This window comes from Balaenoptera musculus, chromosome 4 (assembly GCF_009873245.2).
Source record: "Balaenoptera musculus isolate JJ_BM4_2016_0621 chromosome 4, mBalMus1.pri.v3, whole genome shotgun sequence".
Lineage (NCBI taxonomy): Eukaryota > Metazoa > Chordata > Mammalia > Artiodactyla > Balaenopteridae > Balaenoptera > Balaenoptera musculus.
Window position 1 is genome coordinate 72,990,310 of NC_045788.1, and position 21,422 is coordinate 73,011,731.

General features: G+C 37.9%; 1 protein-coding gene across 2 annotated transcripts in view; it reads left to right on the forward strand.

Moving 5' to 3' along the window:
* PCYT1A (phosphate cytidylyltransferase 1, choline, alpha) overlaps positions 1 to 21,422 on the forward strand; it is a 50,732-nt gene that overhangs the window by 2,964 nt on the left and 26,346 nt on the right. Inside the window, exon 2 of one of the 2 annotated variants that reach the window (XM_036850669.1) lies at positions 20,630 to 20,752. In XM_036850669.1, the coding sequence (XP_036706564.1) occupies positions 20,636 to 20,752 (117 nt within the window). In that variant the 5' untranslated portion in view covers positions 20,630 to 20,635. Of the gene's footprint in view, positions 1 to 20,625; positions 20,753 to 21,422 lie in introns of both variants that reach the window. The other variant, XM_036850668.1, reaches the window with a different exon arrangement.

Sequence of the window (21,422 nt, forward strand, 5' to 3'; positions counted from 1 at the left end):
CCCTAAAATAGATTGGAAAGAATAAATTTTTCTAAAAGTCATATTTGGGGGGAATTTTTTCAGTTAGAGAAACCCTGAAATCAGAGTACTTCCCAATTATCACTGGACTGTGAGAGTTCCTTTTTACTCAAGATTGTGGCTGCTTCTACATCTTTTACCTACGTTATCACTACATAAGTCACATTAGAAAACAATAGGCAGAAACAGACACAGACTTAGAGAACAAACATATGGACTTCCACCAAGGGGGAAAGGGAGGGGGGCTGGGATGAATTGGGAGATTGAGATTGACATATATATATACACTAATATGTATAAAATAGATAACTAATGAGAACCTGCTGTATAGCACAGGGAACTCTACTTCACTTGGCTGTACAGTAGAAACTAACACAACATTGTAAAACAACTATACCCCAATTAAAAAACAAAAAAAGAAAGAAAAAACAATAGGGAGGAGAGTGTAAGAGCAGGGCTCAGCCCTCCTGCTTATATGCCCAAAGGGTAACTTCTAGCACTTTCTCTTTCCTAAGCTTAAACCTTTCTGTTTCTAGTCCTAAAGTTCCCTTTTCACAATATTTCTGTCAAATGGATACCTGGACACGTGTATGAAGTATGATTTGTTTTGTCAATTGTTTATGAATGATTTGTGGCAAAACTTAAATCCTAACTCCCTTCCTCTATAATTCAGTCAGTTAATTTAGGGAATATACATTTTTACGTACGTTATTTTGCAGTATATGCCAGGGCACCATTCCAGAAGAAAAAAAAAAGAGTGAGTCTCTAGTATATATTTGGCACTGTGTTAGGTTCGTTTACATACATTATCTCATTAATATAAATAATTGTATTGCCTGTATTTTACTGTTTGCAAACCAGATTAGTAGATAGATATATAGCAGGGTTGTGTTTTGGTTTTTTGTTTGTTTGTTGTCTTTTTTCAGTCTTTTTTCTCCCTTTCTTTTGGTAACTCTCTTGTTGAAAGTTATGTTAGTTTGAAGTTTTCTATGTTTGGACTAGAATGATTGCCAGGGGAACCCATGGATTTGCTAGGCTGTTATATATCACATTCACAACTATTTGCAAACCAGTTTGAAGTGAGGGCTGCTAAAAATAATGACTTATACTCTTTGCTTTATATTAGAGAACAAAATGAGTGTATGGCACTTAACAGAAAACAGTAGTGTTTTTATCTACATAGAATTACCTCAGATGTGATTACGTTTGTTTATTTTTTGGCCCCGAGGTCTTAATCTTTTCTGTGCCGTGGACCCCTTTGTCAATATGGTGAAACCTTGTTGACTTCTTTTTTGGAATAATGTTTTTATTGCAAAAAAATACATAGAATTATAAAGGAAACAAATTATATTGAAATATAGTTATCAAAATATTTTTAAAATGTGTGATATAGCACAGGTAGTTTTTATTAACATAGTAAATAAAGTTTACTGTCTATCAGTGGGTCTTATAGCTATGATAATTTTTAAATGATCGTGTGTTTAAACAGTATTTCAAGGTATTTGTAACGAGTGTGATATTATATGAAAATATCTATGATTTCTATTGGTGACAAAGTCTATTCTACTAAGTGTACTATTACTATTGTGGCTTACGTTCATAATTGAAGGAATGGTGAATTTGCCAGAGGCTAGTGAAAATAAAGATATAATTTTTTTGGTCCAAATCCGAGACTCCCTGAATCTGTCGTAGACCCTGCCTTAGAGATATACGTTCCATAACCCACTCTAGGAAGAGCAAAATCTTAACACAGGGTCTACTCACTGATTCTTCTAGTAGAATAGTGGCAGAGCAAAATCATTCAACTGTAAGAACTATTTCAAGTGTCCCTTGTGGTTTTTAGGATAATCTCTTTCCTGAAATATCCTACTGTGTGGTCAGGCCCAAGAAGAAACTTTATTTTGGTCCAGGACTAACCCAGGGTCTGGCACAGAGTAAGTGCCCACTCAGTGTTTGTTGAATAAGGGTTTCTCTGGAGAAATTAGAGGGAAGAGATCAAGTTCAGAGCTAAGATCTTAGATGTGGCAATTTACAGGTCCCAAATATTGAGGAATAACATTGAGCTCTGATTTAAAACTAATCATCCGTGCAGATCCTGTTGTGAAATCACTTTTACATTTAGAACTTCCCAAATCAGGCACTCTTTTGACTTATTCTATACAGTGTGGTGGTATATACAGGTTAGTGACATAAACTGTAGAAATCCTGTATCAGAAAGTTATGGCACAGTTTCTTGAAATAGTTCTATTCCTAGCACTGTCCTCCACTTTAGAGCTGTTTGCATAATCTAGGTATTTGGAATTCACTACCAAATTATTGATAAAACTGATCCTGTTTTCATCTAGAATAGAGTTGGCAAACTTTTTAGGTAAAGGGCCAGATAATAAATATTCAGCTTAGCAGGTCATACAGTCTCTGTTGCAACTACTCAACTCTGCAGTTGTAGCACAAAAGTGGCCATAGACCACTTTTCATTCATTCATCAGTGAATGAGCGTGGCTGTGTTCCAGTAGAACCTTAATTACAAAAACAGGCAGTGGGCCATTTTTGGCTTGTGAGCTGCTCTAGGAGTTCTGCTGGTTCTTGAATCCAGTCCCTCGTTCCCACTATGGGTTAGACATATCCTCCCTCAAGCTTCAAAGGTCTTTACACAAGGGGTGATGTGACTGCACTGTTATCTGTGGGAAGGCCTGAATGTACAGCAGATGACATGATTAATGCCAACAGTATTTGATTCACTGTAACCTAGGAGTTCACAGAGCTTGCCTCTTAGAGCACTACTTTATTAAGCTCCACAAAGGTAGAAGCAGATAAAGATCCCAAGTACAAAGTATGCTTGCTCACTCAGCTTTGGAACTGGACATTGGTATGCCAGTAGAAAATTACTGAGCATAGGGTCTTACTGAGGAAGATAATTGTAGGCCCAGAGACAGGGAAGCAGGAATAGAATGCAAAGGAAAAATTCATGTTTCCTCTTTTTACAGATAGTTCCCTGTAGTAATCAGTCAAATTTGAATTAGGTTTAAGAGTATACATGATTGCAACTTCTATTCTTTAGGTTGTTGCATAGCTTAGGAAGCAGAGTCCGCCTCCTCTTTCACCCTGGGGTGCTTACTAAATCTACCAACAATAAGGAAGTAGAATAGAGGGGATTGGGTGGGAGTTTCTAAAACTGCATTTGTTGGAGACTTTCATCTTTAAAATACAAGCATATGCATACCAGCACCCAGATTTTGTCTCCTTCAAGATATTCACGTTGGAAAAACACTTGATTAGATTTATCCTCAGTATCTCCTCCCTGCCACCCCTCCCTGCTGACACACATTTCTACTTCTTCTGTGTACTTCCTTAATAGCAAAGTTAATCCCAAGCAGGCATCTATTGGAACTTTAAAGAACAAGGCAAGCAGTGTGTACTGGGAGGTGAGTCAGCAGAAATGGAGCCAGATTTTGTGAATCTGGGTAAAAATCACAGGAACAGATACCACATTCTGTATCTTGAAAGCAATTTGGAGACACTAAGGCACTTAATAGGCAGGGTTATGGTAGTGATGGTGGTGGTGTGGGTATTTATGTCCATATTTAGAATCTGTGCTTGAATGGGGAATTTGAGTGACTAAAATAAGGTGACTTATCTCGGGACTGAATATGTAGCAGTGTTGGAAAGATCAGGCCTTACAAATGCTGCATTCTGGCTGCCAGCTCCCTTGTTCTCTTTTGTTATAGCTTCTTTTGACATAGAAACTTTTGGGGAGGATAAACTGCTAAGGAAATAGGAAGTTTTGGCCCACCCTAATGGGCTCATAAGTGAGGCTGTGTATTCTGTCTCCAACTGCTTTCATTTTAACTCACCCCAGCTTAGTTAATGTGGGTGCTATGGCTGGAAGCCAGGCTCCGCCTGCAAATCATTGGGCAATCTCCTGCTCCCCATCCCCGTTTTGATCTTGTACCGTATTGGCTCTGAGGAGGTGTCATCTTTTCCCAACCCTATCACCCACTGGACAAACAGATATTAAGGCAGTCTGTGTTTGTGTGTGTGTGTGTTCCCTCTGGAATGTAGATATTTAAAGTCTCCTCCTTTTCCAGGGTCATCACTCACTTTTACTTGAATAGTATTGGTTGATTGCAAAGGGGCAGTTATCATAAATGGAGAGTTGGGAAGTATTGTTCCTCATTGTTGGAGGTATTCAGTGGTTATTGGGCAATTGTGAGTATTGTAAAGGTGGTGTGATTTTAGGTCAAGCTAAGTCTCAGTATAATGAACTAAAAAGCGAACATATATTTGCTACCCTCAGTGTGCCCTCATCCTCCCACATACCTTTTCTCAGTAGCAAATTTGATGTGTCCTAGCAGACATCTATTGGAACTTTAGGGAAGCTGGGGGTAATTTTTTTCATCAGTTTAGGCACTAATTATTAAATTTTTATATATACTTTCATAGTGTATAAGTTAGTAGATGTGAGGAACATGGGAATGGTCTAAGAGAGCCAGTGAAAAATGAAAAACTTGAGAGACCTATAAAGTCAAAGTTTAAAAATTAGTAATAGTTCTAGAGGAAAGGTGTGAGGGTTAATCTCTTTATAATTTCTGAATTCTTTTAGGGTCACTATTATGGAATGACTGTGATCTTGGTGTTTTCCATCTTCTAAGAAAGTGGAGAAGATATAGAAGTGTTTTGCATTATAAAACAAAAAGTATTATATGTGTTTGTTCTAAATCCAGAGGATCTTAAGACTTCAGTTTAAGTCTGATGTGTAATGTTCAGTTTAAAGTATAGTATAAGGGACTTCCCTGGTGGCACAGTGGTTGAGAATCCGCCTGCCAATGCAGGGGATACGGGTTCGAGCCCTGGTCCGGGAAGACCCCACATGCCGCGGAGCAGCTAAGCCCGAGCGCCACAACTACTGAGCCCGCATGCCACAGCTACTGAAGCCCGTGCACCTAGAGCCTGTGCTCCGCAACAAAGAGAAGCCACCGCAAAGAGAAGCCCGTGCACCGCAACAAAGAGAAAGCCCGCGCGCAGCAACGAAGACCCAACACAGCCAAAAAAATTAATTAATTAAAAAAAATAAAGTATGGTATAATATATGACGCAAAAGCCATCTTTGGAAAATAGAAGAACTGTAAGCAGATAAGAAAAAAATACTTTTGACAGGATGAGAGCTTTGTTTTGCCATCTTTGATACACTTATAAATTGACAAGTACTTGACCTCTTTCCATCAAAACAAAATACTAATGTGAGTAGTGCTTTTCAAAATTTCAAAGGAGTTTTTTCACTTATTACATTTATTCAAATAGTTATTGAGCACCTACTTTGTGCTAGGGCTCATTGCCAAGCATTGAATGAATTAATTATGATTTTGTGGTTCTAAGTGATAAAAAACCAAGCTTAATTGAGCTTAAGCAAAAAGGGGAATGTATTGGTTGACACAGTTAGGCAGTTCAGGATCTGGCTTCTCTCCATCATCAGCATTGCTTTCTCTGTGTGACTATTTTGAGAAAGACTCTCTTCCTGGTTATAGGATGACCACTAGATTGTTATAGGATGGTTCCTAGAGTCAGGTCTCCAGGCCTGAATTCACAAAGAAAGAAGTGATAATCTTTGTCCAAGAATTCCTATCTGGCGAGTCCTGAGATTCACTCTGATTGGACTATCTTAGGTCACCAATCACTGCCCTTCCCACCTCCCTCCTCCCCCAGTCTGTGGCCTGAGAGAGTGATGTGCTGATTGGTTCAGGTTAGGCACGTGGCATCTGACGGTATGGCTAAGGGTGAAGATCACACAGACCGAATGATACTGAGTCTCCGAATGAAAATGGGCTCTTTTCAGAGCAGGAGAATTGAACTGTGGAAAGACAGCAACATCAGGGAGTTTGTTTTCTAATCTCTCATTTGCACTCACCATAACTTAAGAGTTAAGGTACTAGGTGGAGCTAGGTTTTTTTTTTTTTTTTTGGCCAGGCTGAGAGGCTTGTGGGATCCTAGTTCCCCGACCAGGGATCGAACCCATGCCCCCTGCAGTGGAAGCGAGTCCTAACCACTGGGCTGCCAGGGAATTCCCTGGGAGGAGCTAGAATGAAGTCCCAGTTTATATGATATGATTCCTGGTCTAGTGCACCCTCTACTCTTCTACTCTGGCCCAAACCAAAATAAGCCCCTGGAATTCCTAAGTAGTCTGTCAGCGATATGCCCAGTGAGAAGGAGCCCAGTCTTTGTGAAAGATGAAATTAAATTCCTGCTTGGCACAGTGTAGTGCATGGCCAGAGTGCAGTAAGTGGTTTTGTTTAAATTCATGTATGACCATTTTATATACTAGGCAGCATATAATAAGTAAATAAATACTAGGCAGTGTTGTTGTTAAGTACACAGATCCTAGAGCCAGAATGCCTTGGTTCAAATCCTGGTTTTGCCCTGTCCTAGGTGTGTGACCTCAGTCAAGTCATTTAACCCAGCTGTGCCTCAATTTCCTCATCTGCAAAATAGAGCAAATAATATTATCTACCACATAAAATTGTTGTGAGAATTAAGTTATTTAATATATGCAAAAGGTTTATAACTTTCTGGCACAAAGGAAGTACTCTGTAAGTGTTAGCTATAATTTTTATCATCACTATTATTATAATCTTTGGGACTGTGATAGAGAAATGTGGATTATGTGATAGTACAATGAAACGGGTTTACATCTGATTGAATACCCTAATCATTAAGAATTCTAAATATATTTTTCTATCCTGTTTTCTAAAGATAAACGCCCCTGTGTTTTATATTGTACTAACCTAGAGTATTAAGAGTGGATCTCAATGAGGAGAGAGGGGTCTAGTGGTATGTCACATTGGTGTATGGTGACATATATCTATCCTGATCAATACTTTCAGCACTAACATGGATAGAGACATAAAAACCATTCTTTTCAAGTTTATAGGTTACATAAAATTGTGAATGCTAACGTGATAGATGGCAGTCATGATTTGAAATTATTTTAAGATTAGAACAAACAAAAAGATCAACCATGATGGACCTTAACAGGATTATGACTAATAAAATGAATGAAGGTATTTCTGCACAGCCTCTCCTTGAATGTCCTGGTATGCCAAAATGAAATGCCCCCGAGGTAACTCAGCCCCTTTTCAGATAACTCGTTCCTAAAAAGGTTTTTATTATGTTTAGTTAAAATTTGTGTCTCTGCATCTTCCAACTAGTGATTCATTTTCTATTATCTGGACTTTCACAGAATAAGTGTCTGCCCTATCCAACATAACAGGCATTCAAATATTTAGAGATAGTTATTAGGTACCTTCTTGTATTGTACAGTGTCACATTTTATTGTATACCACAGTCGTTAAGGGTGTGTAGTCTGCAGCCAGGCTGGCTGAATTTGATTCCTAGCTTCACCACTTACTAGCTGTGTGATCTTATTTTCTGTGCCTCAGTTTCAATAGTGATAAAAATAATACATCTATGTCAAAGGGTTGTGAATGTTAAGAGAGTTTTTTAAAATTTATTTATTTTTGGCTTCATTGGGTCTTCGTTGCCATGTGCGGGCTTTCTCTAGTTGCGGTGAGCAGGGGCTACTCTTCGTTGCGGTGTGCGGGCTTCTCATTGCAGCGGCTTCTCTTGTTGCGGAGCACGGGCTCTAGGCGCGCGGGCTTCAGTAGTTGTGGCACGCGGGCTCAGTAGTTGTGGCTCCCAGGCTCTAGAGCGCAGGCTGAGTAGTTGTGGCGCACGGGCTTAGTTGCTCTGTGGCATGTGGGATCTTCCCGGACCAGGGCTCGAACCAGTGTCCCCTGCATTGGCAGGCAGATTCTTAACCACTGCACCACCAGGGGAGCCCTGAGAGTTTTAATATTTTTAAAGTTTTTAGACATACAGGTGTTATATACATGCTGACAGTAGTAGTAGTAGTAGTAGTAGTAGTATAGTGGTGTTTCTTCATCATAGCTTAACATCAGACTCTAGAAGAGTTCTTGCTACAACAGTAATTTTTTTTTTTGAATTAGTGTCTGTTGGGCAAGGATGTTCAATTGTTAAATTACTTTATTTTTTAAAAAGATTTGTTTATTATTTATTTATTTTATTTTTGGCTGCGTCGGGTCTTAGTTGTGGCATGCGGGATCTTCATTGAGGCAGGCGGGATCTTTTGCTGCGGCGTGCCGGCTTCACTCTAGTTGTGGCGTGTGGGTTTTCTCTTCTCTGGTTGTGGCGCGCAGGCTCCAGAGCGCGTGGGCTCTGTACTTTGCAGCACACAGGCTCTCTAGTTGAGACACGGGAGCTCGTTGTGACGCGCTGGCTTAGTTGCCCCGTGGCATGTGGGATCTTAGTTCCCTGACCAGGGATTGAACCCACGTCCTCTGCATTGGAAGGCGGATTCTTCACCACTGGACCAGCAGGGAAGTTCCACAGCAGTGATTCTTAAATGGGGTAAGGATAAGATGGGGCGATGGAGCATACTTCATGTTTTATCATACTTTTACATTAGAAGTACACTTTTTATAGTAGTAATCATGGATGAAAACTTGACAAAATCTTCTTGGCTATAGGGGATACGCAGAAGATAGACTTTAAGGCAGATGATGGCAACTACTACTACTATGAAATAATAATAGTAGCTAATGTTTACAAGCACATACTGTGTGCCAGACGCTGAGCTAAGGCTTTACATGGATTATTCCATTTAAACCACATTTGTTAGATGATGAAACTAAGACTTGGAGAGATAAAGGAATTTGTCCAAATTTTCATGGCTAGTTAGTGGTAGAAATGGGATTCATATTTAGGTAATATGATTTAGGGGCTGACCTCTATTTAATCACTACAGTATGCTAATGGAGTGAGGTTAAAGATTTTTACTTCTCTCAAAATGGAGCATGGATAAAAAATATTGAGAAACACTGCCTTAGACATTTGGTTAGAGGTATTTATATAAGACAGAAGGAGAGATTTTGTTGAAGAATGTATGTACTCAACTGAAATTCAGGTAAAATATGTTAGTATTACTATTATTTACCAATGGGCTTTGCAATGTGTCAGTACTAATACTAATAATAATGGTTGCCTTGATTCTTTGTTCATGAATTTTACATTAGCTTTAAATAACTAGTCAGATACCTCCTTTCTCCTCCCTTGAGTTCTCATTGTGATATTTTATATTTTTTGTACGATTTTTTTTAATCTAGTGGAATAGATCCAGTGTCACAATATCTAGTGACTCCAGATATCAATTTGACTTTAAAATATCTTTAAAACCACAAGGGCAGTATTTAGCGCCTTTGCTTCTTTCTAGTATGATGATATCTATCTAGCATGGGTTTGGCTGGTTAAGTTGAATTATGCAAGATGGTTCAGTACTTCAAGAATTAAACAGTTAAAAAGCAAAGCGGAATTTATGTTATGTATATTTTACCACAGTGTAAACAAAACAAAAAAGCAAAGCACAGTCAGAGTAGGGAGGGAGAGATGGATTATAAAGTGGTATGAGGAAACTTGAGAGTGAGGGATATGTTTATTAATTTTGATGATTTCACAGGTATATAATGTTAACACTCATTAAATTATACACTTTCAAATATATGGTTTATTGTATGTCAATTATAGTTCATTCAGTAAAGCTGTAAAAATATTATAGCACACATAATCCTCCCCCCCACCGCCCCTGACACACACACACAGAGCAAAGACTTCTGAGAAGTTCCTATAAACATGTCTTTGGATGTGTTAAGTATTTTTCTATTAAACTTTAAGGAATTTTAACTTGAAGTCATGGAAAGTAACTGTTGAGAATATGACATGACATTTATTCCCTTGATTTATTTTGGCATCCTTAAAACTCTATTTTGTATCATGAATGAAAAGTACAGATGACTTAAGCACCACCTTATTTGTAATGTCAGAAGAGAGACGAGCAGAGAATTAAAGAATTCTTTCTTGCTTACGTTGAAAACTTATCAGGAAATCCTAGCAAAACTTTTCCAGTAGGAAAGATCTGTACAGCTGACAAATCAGGCAGCTTTGGAATCAGGCCAATAGCCATGTCAGTTCTGTTTGATTGGTGCTGGGACCTTGTTTACCTTTAAGTGACTGTGACCTTTTATTCCACTGTTCAGTTAGGCTGGTCTGACCTAAGTTTGCAAAAACTTAAGGAACGCATGCCGTGGAAAGAATGTTCTTGATTGAGGGAAGCAGCAGTAATGATGAGACAGCTTCTTTAAAAAATTTGTGAATTTCTGGGAGAGAGCATCCTGGCTTTCTCATTTACTAGCTGTGTGATCTCTGGATAGGTTGCTTAACCTCCCTGATCCTTAGTTTTCTCACTTGTAAATTGGGACTAAAAATACCTGCTTCTCAGGTTATATGGGTTAAATGAGAATAATGTATATAAAGTACCTAGCACAGTGCTTGGCACTGGTAATATTGAAAAAAAAATAGTCATTATTATGAATTTGCTGTTATTATCTTACTTTTTTGCAACACATTTAGATTCCTAAAACATACTTCTTGGAATATATGTATCATCTACACTGATTCAAAGAGTTAGGAAGGAGAGGAAATCTGTTTCTAGAGACCCCAAAGGACAACCTTAGATGAGGGCCTGTCTGTGTAGAAAATGGTTATTGAACATTTTTAAAAGTAAACGTTTTACTTTTTTTTTTTTTTTATAAATTTGTTTATTTATTTATATTTTTTATTTTTGGCTGCGTTGGGTCTTCGTTGCTGCGCGCGGGCTTTGTCTAGTTGCGGCGAGCGGGGACTACTCTTTGTTGTGGTGCGCGGGCTTCTCATTGTGGTGGTTTCTCTTGTTGAGGAGCACGGGCTCTAGGTGTACGGGCTTCAGTAGTTGTGGCTCGCGGGCTCTAGAGCACAGGCTCAGTAGTTGTGGCACAAGGGCTTAGTTGCTCCGTGGCATGTGGGATCTTCCCGGACCAGGGCTCGAACCCATGTCCCCTACGTTGGCAGGCGGATTCTTTTTTTTTTTTTTTTTTTAATTTAATTTAATTTTATTATTATTTTTTTCACACACACACACTGTATTTTATTTTTACACGAGATAAATAGACTGTCACCAAGCATTGTACATGGATGACCACAACAAAAGCAACAATGATTGCAATTACCAAACATGAAACACACTCATACTATGTCATAATATTGACATTCAGTCCAGTAATCCTCCACTGTAACAGCTCCTTTACTTTGCAGTGAAAATTGATTTGTATATTCTTTGCCTCTGAGTCCTTGTGGGATTTTTTTTTTTTAAATTCAGACAGAAAGTCACAAAAATTATACTCATCCTCATCAGTTCACTCAGTCCCATGTAATTAATTTTTTTTTTCATCTTGATCTTTTGTTAGCACTTTTATGAGTTCATCAGTTTTTCATTAGAGTTCTGAAAATGCTTATTCATTCAGTTCAGCAGTACAGTCAGTTACCAGAAACCTGTACTTGTCAGAGTCTTTTCCATGAATTTCTTGAAGATGAAACCCTTTTATAGGAACATATTTGCAAAATCATCAGAGTACACCCAGAACTGTCTGTAAATGACAAAAGACTTAAAAATGACCACAGTTAAAGATTTGATGAAAGTTCATAATAATGCAGTTGACAAGAAAATTAGTTATTTGTGAGATATACATTTTAAAGTAATAACTAGGATTATTACTTATAACATTATACCAGAACATATAACATTTTTAGAAATTTCATGTAATGTCTGAAACATTTATATTAACATATTTCCATACATATTTCCATACAAATACAAATATAAGATTTTTAGAAATTTCATGTAATGTATGAAACATTTATATTAACATATTTCTATACATATTTCCATACAAATACAAGATTTTTAGAAATTTCATGTAATGTCTGAAACATTTATATTAACATATTTCCATACAAATAACCCAATGAAAGTTTAGTATTAGTTGTTTTGTTTGTTTGTTTATACTGCAGGTTCTTATTAGGCATCAATTTTATACACATCAGTGTATACATGTCAATCCCAATCGCCCAATTCAGCACACCACCATCCCCACCTCACCGCAGTTTTCCCCCCTTGGTGTCCATATGTCCATTCTCTACATCTGTGTCTCAACTTCTGCCCTGCAAACTGGCTCATCTGTACCATTTTTCTAGGTTCCACATACATGCATTAATATACGATATTTGTTTTTCTCTTTCTGACTTACTTCACTCTGTATGACAGTCTCTAGATCCATCCACGTCTCAACAAATGACTCAATTTCGTTCCTTTTTATGGCTGAGTAATATTCCATTGTATATATGTACCACAACTTCTTTATCCATTCGCCTGTTGATGGGCATTTAGGTTGCTTCCATGACCTGGCTATTGTAAATAGTGCTGCAATGAACATTCGGGTGCATGTGTCTTTTTGAATTACGGTTTTCTCTGGGTATATGCCCAGTAGTGGGATTGCTGGGTCATATGGTAATTCTATTTTTAGTTTTTTAAGGAACCTCCATATTGTTCTCCATAGTGGCTGTATCAATTTACATTCCCACCAACAGTGCAAGAGGGTTCCCTTTTCTCCACACCCTCTCCAGCATTTGTTGTTTGTAGATTTTCTGATGATGCCCATTCTAACAGGAGTGAGGTGATACCTCATTGTAGTTTTGATTTGCATTTCTCTAATAATTAGTGATGTTGAGCATCTTTTCATGTGCTTCGTGGCCGTCTGTATGTCTTCTTTGGAGAAATGTCTATTTAGGTCTTCTGCCCATTTTTGGATTGGGGTGTTTGTTTCTTTGATATTGAGCTGAATGAGCTGTTTATATATTTTGGAGATTAATCCTTTGTCCGTTGATTCATTTGCAAATATTTTCTCCCATTCTGAGGGTTGTCTTTTCATCTTGTTTATGGTTTCCTTTGCTGTGCAAAAGCTTTGAAGTTTCATTAGGTCCCACTTGTTTATTTTTGTTTTTATTTCCATTACTCTAGGAGGAGGATCAAAAAAGATCTTGCTGTGATTTATGTCAAAGAGTGTTCTTCCTATGTTTTCCTCTAAGAGTTTTATAGTGTCCAGTCTTATATTTAGGTCTCTAATCCATTTTGAGTTTATTTTTGTGTATGGTGTTAGGGAGTATTCTAATTTCATTCTTTTACATGTAGCTGTCCAGTTTTCCCAGCACCACTTGTTGAAGAGACTGTCTTTTCTCCATTGTATATCTTTGCCTCCTTTGTCATAGATTAGTTGACCATAGGTGTGTGGGTTAATCTCTGGGCTTTCTATCTTGTTCCATTGATCTATGTTTCTGTTTTTGTGCCAGTACCATATTGTCTTGATTACTGTAGCTTTGTAGTAGAGTCTGAAGTCAGGGAGTCTGATTCCTCCAGCTCCATTTTTTTGCCTCAAGACTGCTTTGGCTATTCGGGGTCTTTTGTGTCTCCATACAAATTTTAAGATGATTTGTTCTAGCTCCGTAAAAAATGCCATTGGTAATTTGATAGGGATTGCATTGAATCTGTAGATTGCTTTGGGTAGTATACTCATTTTCACAATGTTGATTCTTCCAATCCAAGAACATGGTATATCTCTCCATCTGTTGGTATCATCTTTAATTTCTTTCATCAGTGTCTTATAGTTTTCTGCATACAGGTCTTTTGTCTCCCTAGGTAGGTTTATTCCTAGGTATTTTATTCTTTTTGTTGCAGTGGTAAATGGGAGTGTTTCCATAATTTCTCTTTCAGATTTTTCATCATTAGTGTATAGGAATGCAAGAGATTTTTGTGCATTAATTTTGTATCCTGCAACTTTACCATATTCATTAATTAGCTCTAGCAGTTTTCTGGTGGCAGTTTTAGGATTCTCTATGTATAGTATCATGTCATCCGCAAAGAGTGACAGTTTTACTTCTTCTTTTCCAATTTGTATTCCTTTTATTTCTTTTTCTTCTCTGATTGCTGTGGCTAGGACTTCCAGAACTATGTTGAATAATAGTGGTGAGAGTGGACATCCTTGTCTCGTTCCTGATCTTAGAGGAAATGCTTTCAGTTTTTCACCATTGAGAATGACGTTTGCTGTGGGTTTGTCATATATGGCCTTTATTATGTTGAGGTAGGTTCCCTCTATGCCCACTTTCTGGAGAGTTTTTATCAGAAATGGGTGTTGAATTTTGTCAAAAGCTTTTTCTGCATCTATTGAGATGATCATATGGTTTTTATTCTTCAATTTGTTAATATGGTGTATCACATTGATTGATTTGCGTATATTGAAGAATCCTTGCATCCCTGGGATAAATCCCACTTGATCGTGGTGTATGATCCTTTTAATGTGTTGTTGGATTCTGTTTGCTAGTATTTTGTTGAGGATTTTTGCATCTATATTCATCAGTGATATTGGTCTGTAATTTTCTTTTCTTGTAGTGTCTTTGTCTGGTTTTGGTATCAGGGTGATGGTGGCCTCATAGAATGAGTTTGGGAGTGTTCCTTCCTCTGCAAGCTTTTGGAAGAGTTTGAGAAGGATGGGTGATAGCTCTTCTCTAAATGTTTGATAGAATTCACCTGTCAAGCCATCTGGTCCTGGACTTTTGTTTGTTGGAAGATTTTTAATCACAGTTTCAATTTCATTACTTGTGATTGGTCTGTTCATATTTTCTGTTTCTTCCTGATTCAGTCTTGGAAGGTTATACCTTTCTAAGAATTTGTCCATTTCTTCCAGGTTGTCCATTTTATTGGCATAAAGTTGCTTGTAGTAGTCCCTTAGGATGCTTTGTATTTCTGCGGTGTGTGTTGTAACTTCTCCTTTTTCATTTCTGATTTTATTGATTTGAGTCCTCTCCCTCTTTTTCTTGATGAGTCTGGCTAATGGCTTATCAATTTTGTTTATCTTCTCAAAGAACCAACTTTTAGTTTTATTGATCTTTGCTATTGTTTTCTTTGTTTCTATTTCATTTATTTCTGCTCTGATCTTTATGATTTCTTTCCTTCTGCTAACTTTGGGTTTTGTTTGTTCTTCTTTCTCTAGTTTCTTTAGGTGTAAGGTTAGATTGTTTACTTGAGATTTTTCTTGTTTCTTGAGGTAGGCTTGTATAGCTATAAACTTCCCTCTTAGAACTGCTTTTGCTGCATCCCATAGGTTTTGGGTCGTCGTGTTTTCATTGTCATTTGTCTCTAGGTATTTTTTTATTTCCTCTTTGATTTCTTCAGTGATCTCTTGGTTATTTAGTAACATATTGTTTAGCCTCCATGTGTTTGTCTTTTTTACGTTTTTTTCCCTGTAATTCGTTTCTAATCTCATAGCGTTGTGGTCAGAAAAGATGCTTGATATGATTTCAATTTTCTTAAATTTACTGAGGCTTGATTTGTGACCCAAGATGTGATCTATCCTGGAGAATGTTCCGTGTGCACTTGAGAAGAACGTGTAATCTGCTGTTTTTGGATGGAATGTCCTATATATATCAATTAAATCTATCTGGTCTATTGTGTCATTTAAAGCTTCTGTTTCCTTATTTATTTTCATTTTGGATGATCTGTCCATTGGTGTAAGTGAGGTGTTAAAGTCCCCCACTATTATTGTGTTACTGTCGATTTCCTCTTTTATAGCTGTTAGCAGTTGCCTTATGTATTGAGGTGCTCCTATGTTGGGTGTATATATATTTATAATTGTTATATCTTCTTCTTGGATTGATCCCTGGATCATTATGTAGTGTCCTTCCTTGTCTCTTGTAACATTCTTTATTTTAAAGTCTATTTTATCTGATATGAGTATAGCTACTCCAGCTTTCTTTTGATTTCCATTTGCATGGAATATCTTTTTCCATCCCCTCACTTTCAGTCTGTATGTGTCCCTAGGTCTAAAGTGGGTCTCTTGTAGACAGCATATATATGGGTCTTGTTTTTGTATCCATTCAGCCAGTTTATGTCTTTTGGTTGGGGCATTTAATCCATTCATGTTTAAGGTAATTATCGATATGTATGTTCCTATGACCATTTTCTTAATTGTTTTGGGTTTGTTTTTGTAGGTCCTTTCCTTCTCTTGTGTTTCCCACTTAGAGAAGTTCCTTTAGCATTTGTTGTAGAGCTGGTTTGGTGGTGCTGAATTCTCTTAGCTTTTGCTTGTCTGTAAAGCTTTTGATTTCTCCATCAAATCTAAATGAGATCCTTGCCGGGTAGAGTAATCTTGGTTGTAGGTTCTTCCCTTTCATCACTTTAAGTATATCATGCCACTCCCTTCTGGCTTGCAGAGTTTCTGCTGAGAAATCAGCTGTTAACCTTATGGGAGTTCCCTTGTATGTTATTTGTCGTTTTTCCCTTGCTGCTTTCAATAATTTTTCTTTGTCTTTAATTTTTGCCACTTTGATTACTATGTGTCTCGGCGTGTTTCTCCTTGGGTTTATTCTGTATGGGACTCTCTGCGCTTCCTGGACTTGGGTGGCTATTTCCTTTCCCATGTTAGGGAAGTTTTCGACTATAATCTCTTCAAATATTTTCTCTGGTCCTTTCTCTCTCTCTTCTCCTTCTGGGACCCCTATAATGCGAATGTTGTTGCGTTTAATGTTGTCCCAGAGGTCTCTTAGGCTGTCTTCATTTCTTTTCATTCTTTTTTCTTTAGTCTGTTCCGCCGCAGTGAATTCCACCATTCTGTCTTCCAGGTCACTTATCCGTTCTTCTGCCTCAGTTATTCTGCTATTGATTCCTTCTAGTGTAGTTTTCATTTCAGTTATTGTATTGGTCATCTCTGTTTGTTTGTTCTTTAATTCTTCTAGGTCTTTGTTAATCATTTCTTGCATCTTCTCAATCTTTGCCTCCATTCTTATTCCGAGGTCCTGGATCATCTTCACTATCATTATTCTGAATTCTTTTTCTGGAAGGTTGCCTATCTCCACTTCATTTAGTTGTTTTTCTGGGGTTTTTTCTTGTTCCTTCATCTGGTACATAGCCCTCTGCCTTTTCATCTTCTCTATCTTTCTGTAACTGTGGTTTTTGGTCCACAGGCTGCAGGATTGTAGTTTTTCTTGCTTCTGTTGTCTGCCCTCTGGTGGTTGAGGCTATCTAAGAGGTTTGATGGGAGGCTCTGGTGGTGGGTAGAGCTGACTGTTGCTGTGGCAGTCAGAGCTCAGTAAAACCTTAATCCACTTGACTGTTGATGGGTGGGGCTGGGTTCCCTCCCTGTTGCTGTGGTGGTCAGAGCTCAGTAAAACCTTAATCCACTTGACTGTTGATGGGTGGGGCTGGGTTCCCTCCCTGTTGGTTGTTTTGCCTGAGGCAACCCAATACTGGAGCCTACCCGTGCTCTTTGGTGGGGTTAATGCCAGACTCTGGGAGGGCTCACGCCAAGGAGAACTTCCCAGAACCTCTGCTGCCAGTGTCCTTATCCCCACGGTGAAACAGAGCCACCACTCGCCTCTGCAGGAGACCCCCCCCAACACCAGCAGGTAGGTCTGGTTCAGTCTCCCCCAGGGTCACTGCTCCTTCCCCTGGGTCCCGATGCTCACATTACTTTGTGTGTGCCCTCCAAGAGTGGGGTCTCTGTTTCCCCCAGTCCTGTCAAAGTCCTGCAATCAATTCCCACTAGGTTTCAAAGTCTGATTCTCTAGGAATTCCTCCTCCCGTTGCCGGACCCCCAGGTTGGGAAGCCTGACGTGGGGCTCAGAACCTTCACTCCAGTGGGTGGACTTCTGTGGTATAAGTGTTCGCCAGTCTGTGAGTCACCCACCCAGCAGTTATGGGATTAGATTTTACTCTGATTACGCTCCTCCTACCGTCTCACTGTGGCTTCTCCTCTGTCCTTGGACGTGGGGTATCCTCCTTGGTGAAGTCCAGGGTCTTCCTGTCAATGATTGTCCAGCAGCCAGTTGTGATTCTGGTGCTCTCGCAAGAGGGAGTGAGAGCACGTCCTTCTACTCCGCCATCTTGGTTAATCCTGGCAGGCGGATTCTTAACCACTGCACCACCAGGGAAGTCCAAACGTTTTACTTTAAAAAAAAAAGTGAAGCCTTTAGAAAAGTTGCAAGAATATTAAAATGAACTCCTTTATGCCTGACTCAGCTTCATACATTGATAACATTTTGCCATATTTACTTTACCTTTTTATATGTAATATAATATACACATTTTTTTTTTTTTTTTTTTTTTTTTTGCTGAGGTTAAGTTGCAGAGATCATAACCCTTTATCCCTAGATACTTCAGCATAAAAAAACAATGACAGTCTTTTACATAACAGTATAATGATCAACTTCAGGAAGTTTATTTTAACATTGATATATATTATTATCTGATACGGAATCCATATTTTAATTTTACTGATTGTCCTAATAACTATCCTTTATAACAATTTCTCCCCCAATCTAGAATTATGTGTTACATTTAGTTGTCATTTCTTTGGTCTCTTTTAACCTGGAACAGTCCCTCAGCCTTTCATTGTTTTTCATGATTGACATTTTTTTGAAGAATACAGCCTTGTTGTTTTGTAGAGAGTCCTTTAGTTGAGGTTTGTCTGATTGTTCCTCATAAATCCATACAGGTTATGCATTTTTGGAAGATGATGTGTCCTCAGTGCCTCACATCAGGAGGCATTATTGGTGACGTTAATAAGCTTTAATTACTTAGCTGAGAGATTTTTTTCACTTTTTTTTTTTTTTACATTATTAATAGTGTACATTTTAAAATTTTATTTATTTTTTTTATACAGCAGGTTCTTATTAGTTATCCATTTTATACATATTGGTGTATATATGTCAATCCCAATCTCCCAATTCAGATTTTTTTCACTTTAAAGGTAACTCTTTTTACTTTGTAATTAATAAGTCATTGATGGGGAGATATTTACTTTGAAACTGTTCCTAAACAAACTTTCCTCCAATGGTTTTTCAATCCTAAGGAGCATTTTTTATCATAAACATGTGGTTTCCTCACCTTGATTGAAGTCTTCTTGAGAAAATAACTTTTACTTTAAAAATTATGTTATAATACCTTGTGCACAATAAATACTCAATATTATTGACTGCCTGACCTTGAGCTACCTGACACCAGATTGCTGATTATATTTCTCATAATGGATTTTGTCTACCTACTCTGAGAATTTAACAGATATTTGCAGCAAAGTCCTCTTGTATGCAAATTAGAAACGGTCATTAACTGAACTGATTAGGCATTCTTAGCAGGCCTCTCAGACCAGTGAGATGGGAGTAGTAAATCTGACCTCTGGATATTTCAAAAGAATAATTAATAACAATAATGAAGAAAATCTCTGATCATCATCACTGGAAAAACTTATTAAATATATAGTACCCTCCTTTCATTTTATTTTAATTTGTGATAAAAATACATTTTAATTTTAATTGAATATGTGATGAAAGGAAGTTTCTGGGTGGTGTTCATCTTTCACTTTAGATTCTGACATTTGTTCATACCAGCCTAATACTTAGCCATGACTCATGGTGTGTTTCTTTCAGTCTCTAAGAATTAGGTTAGGTTTCTTGTAGATCTTATCACATTGCCACTTGGAATTTAGTGGGAGGAAAGAAAGAAAGGCACAATTGCGATTGTTTAGATAAACATCTATTCTGGAGGGCTTATTAGAGGCAGTGAGGCAGAGTAGAAAGTCCTCATTCTGTCTAGTATTTTGTTTTGTTTTCGGCTTCTGCTATAAGGATCTTTTTTCCACCTTTCACTGTACTACATCTTGGGCAGAGATGGCAGTTGATCATTGAAGTTCCTCTATCTCCAATTTCTGGCTGATATCTAAAATTTCATCATTATCAAGAAATTAATTTATTTGTGCAAATTATGTTACCTAAGAAAAATGCAGATATCCTTGTAGGGGATTGGAGGTGTAGCACAAGCCAACATCTAAACATGAAACATCAAATATTCAGAACTTTTCTGTAATAGTTAGTTGCTAGACACTTTCTGCTAAATGAGACAATAATAAATAAGTTTTTCCTTGGGGGAAGGAGAAGCCTGGGTGGGGTTTTAGTAGTTGGGGACTCTGAGCAAGCTTAAGGTGCTAAGACTCAAAGAGGGAGGGGAAATGAATTGAAAAAGGAAGAGGAAGGACATTTAAAAGATACAAGTACACTTACTCTACAGTTTTCATAGCTCTCATCCTGGAGGAGTGGTCTCTGAAATATACAGAGCATTTAGAGTTAAGAAATCCATGCTTTGTTAAACCAGGAATCGCTGGTGGCCATCCTTTTTTAAAAAAAAGGCTCTTTTCTCCGTCTGTACCGAAGACATACCTTTCACATTTCCTTGCACCTGTCATACTTCTAGGTGTCCTAGAGATATGATGTAAGAGTAGTGGAAAGTCTGTATAACTAACTTTCTCAGCCAAGTTCTTCCAGGTTTTTGCATGCAGTCAGGATATGAAATTAGCAGTTGGTATACAGGCTGTATTGGTTGGGAAATAATTTACAAGGTCCAGGTGATTAATTGTGCCATTGTTCCACAGAGAGGCATTTCAGTGTTTCTACTAGAGCCTGGGTTTTGTGAAGCTTTGCTGTTTTTGCCGGATGCAATTGGTTCATCTTTGTGAAATGTGTGCTATGGAATTGATACTAAGTGCATCCATATTAACATCTCTGAAATACTGGTGACAGGCTTTTCCCACCCCAATGAGACAAAAATTCTTTTTCACTTTCTATCACCAATTAGAAGAAGATGGATGCACAGAATTCAGCCAAAGTCAACATGAGGAAGAGGAGGAAAGAGATACCTGGACCCAATGGGGCAGCAGAGGATGATGGAATTCCTTCAAAAATGCCACGCTGTGCAATTGTAAGTAAGGAAGAGATTTCTTTGTTGAACACTTAACCTGGCAGGAGGAGGGTAGAAACTGATATAACACTGACAATATCAACATTACAAGTCTTCTTAAATAATGGAAAGAATGAATAGTAAGTGTGAATAGTAACTTTCCACCAGTTGTTGGAACTCTTATGCAGATTATAACTCACAGCTCAGTTGTAAGAGCTTTACACTGGAATTGAAAAAAGAATGTTAGGAAAATTTGGAGGTTGTACATATATTAGGCAAAAGATCAAATTCAAACTAATGAAATAGAGAAATTGTAGCTCCAGGCAGTGATCTGATCTTAGCATCATCTCATGGTGTTTAGTTTTCTGTGTCTTACTGTCTCTTCTCTCATATCACTCCTCCACTCTATTACTGGTTATATCTTAGATGAGAACCTTTTTCTGTTACTGCCTACCTTATGTTCCTTTATCTCTGGGATGTTATCTTTGTATTTCCTAACCACTTCCAAGCCTTTGATGAAAGACCCCTTTCCAAACGGCTCATCCTGTCTCAGGTTGGTACCCTTCCTGAAGCTTCCCCTAAAAAAAATATGTCAAAGAATATTTATACACAGTTGGAGTTATTATTGATATACAGTGTTGTTATGAAATCCATGTTTTAAAATCCCAGTGACAGAGTTATATGTTTCTGT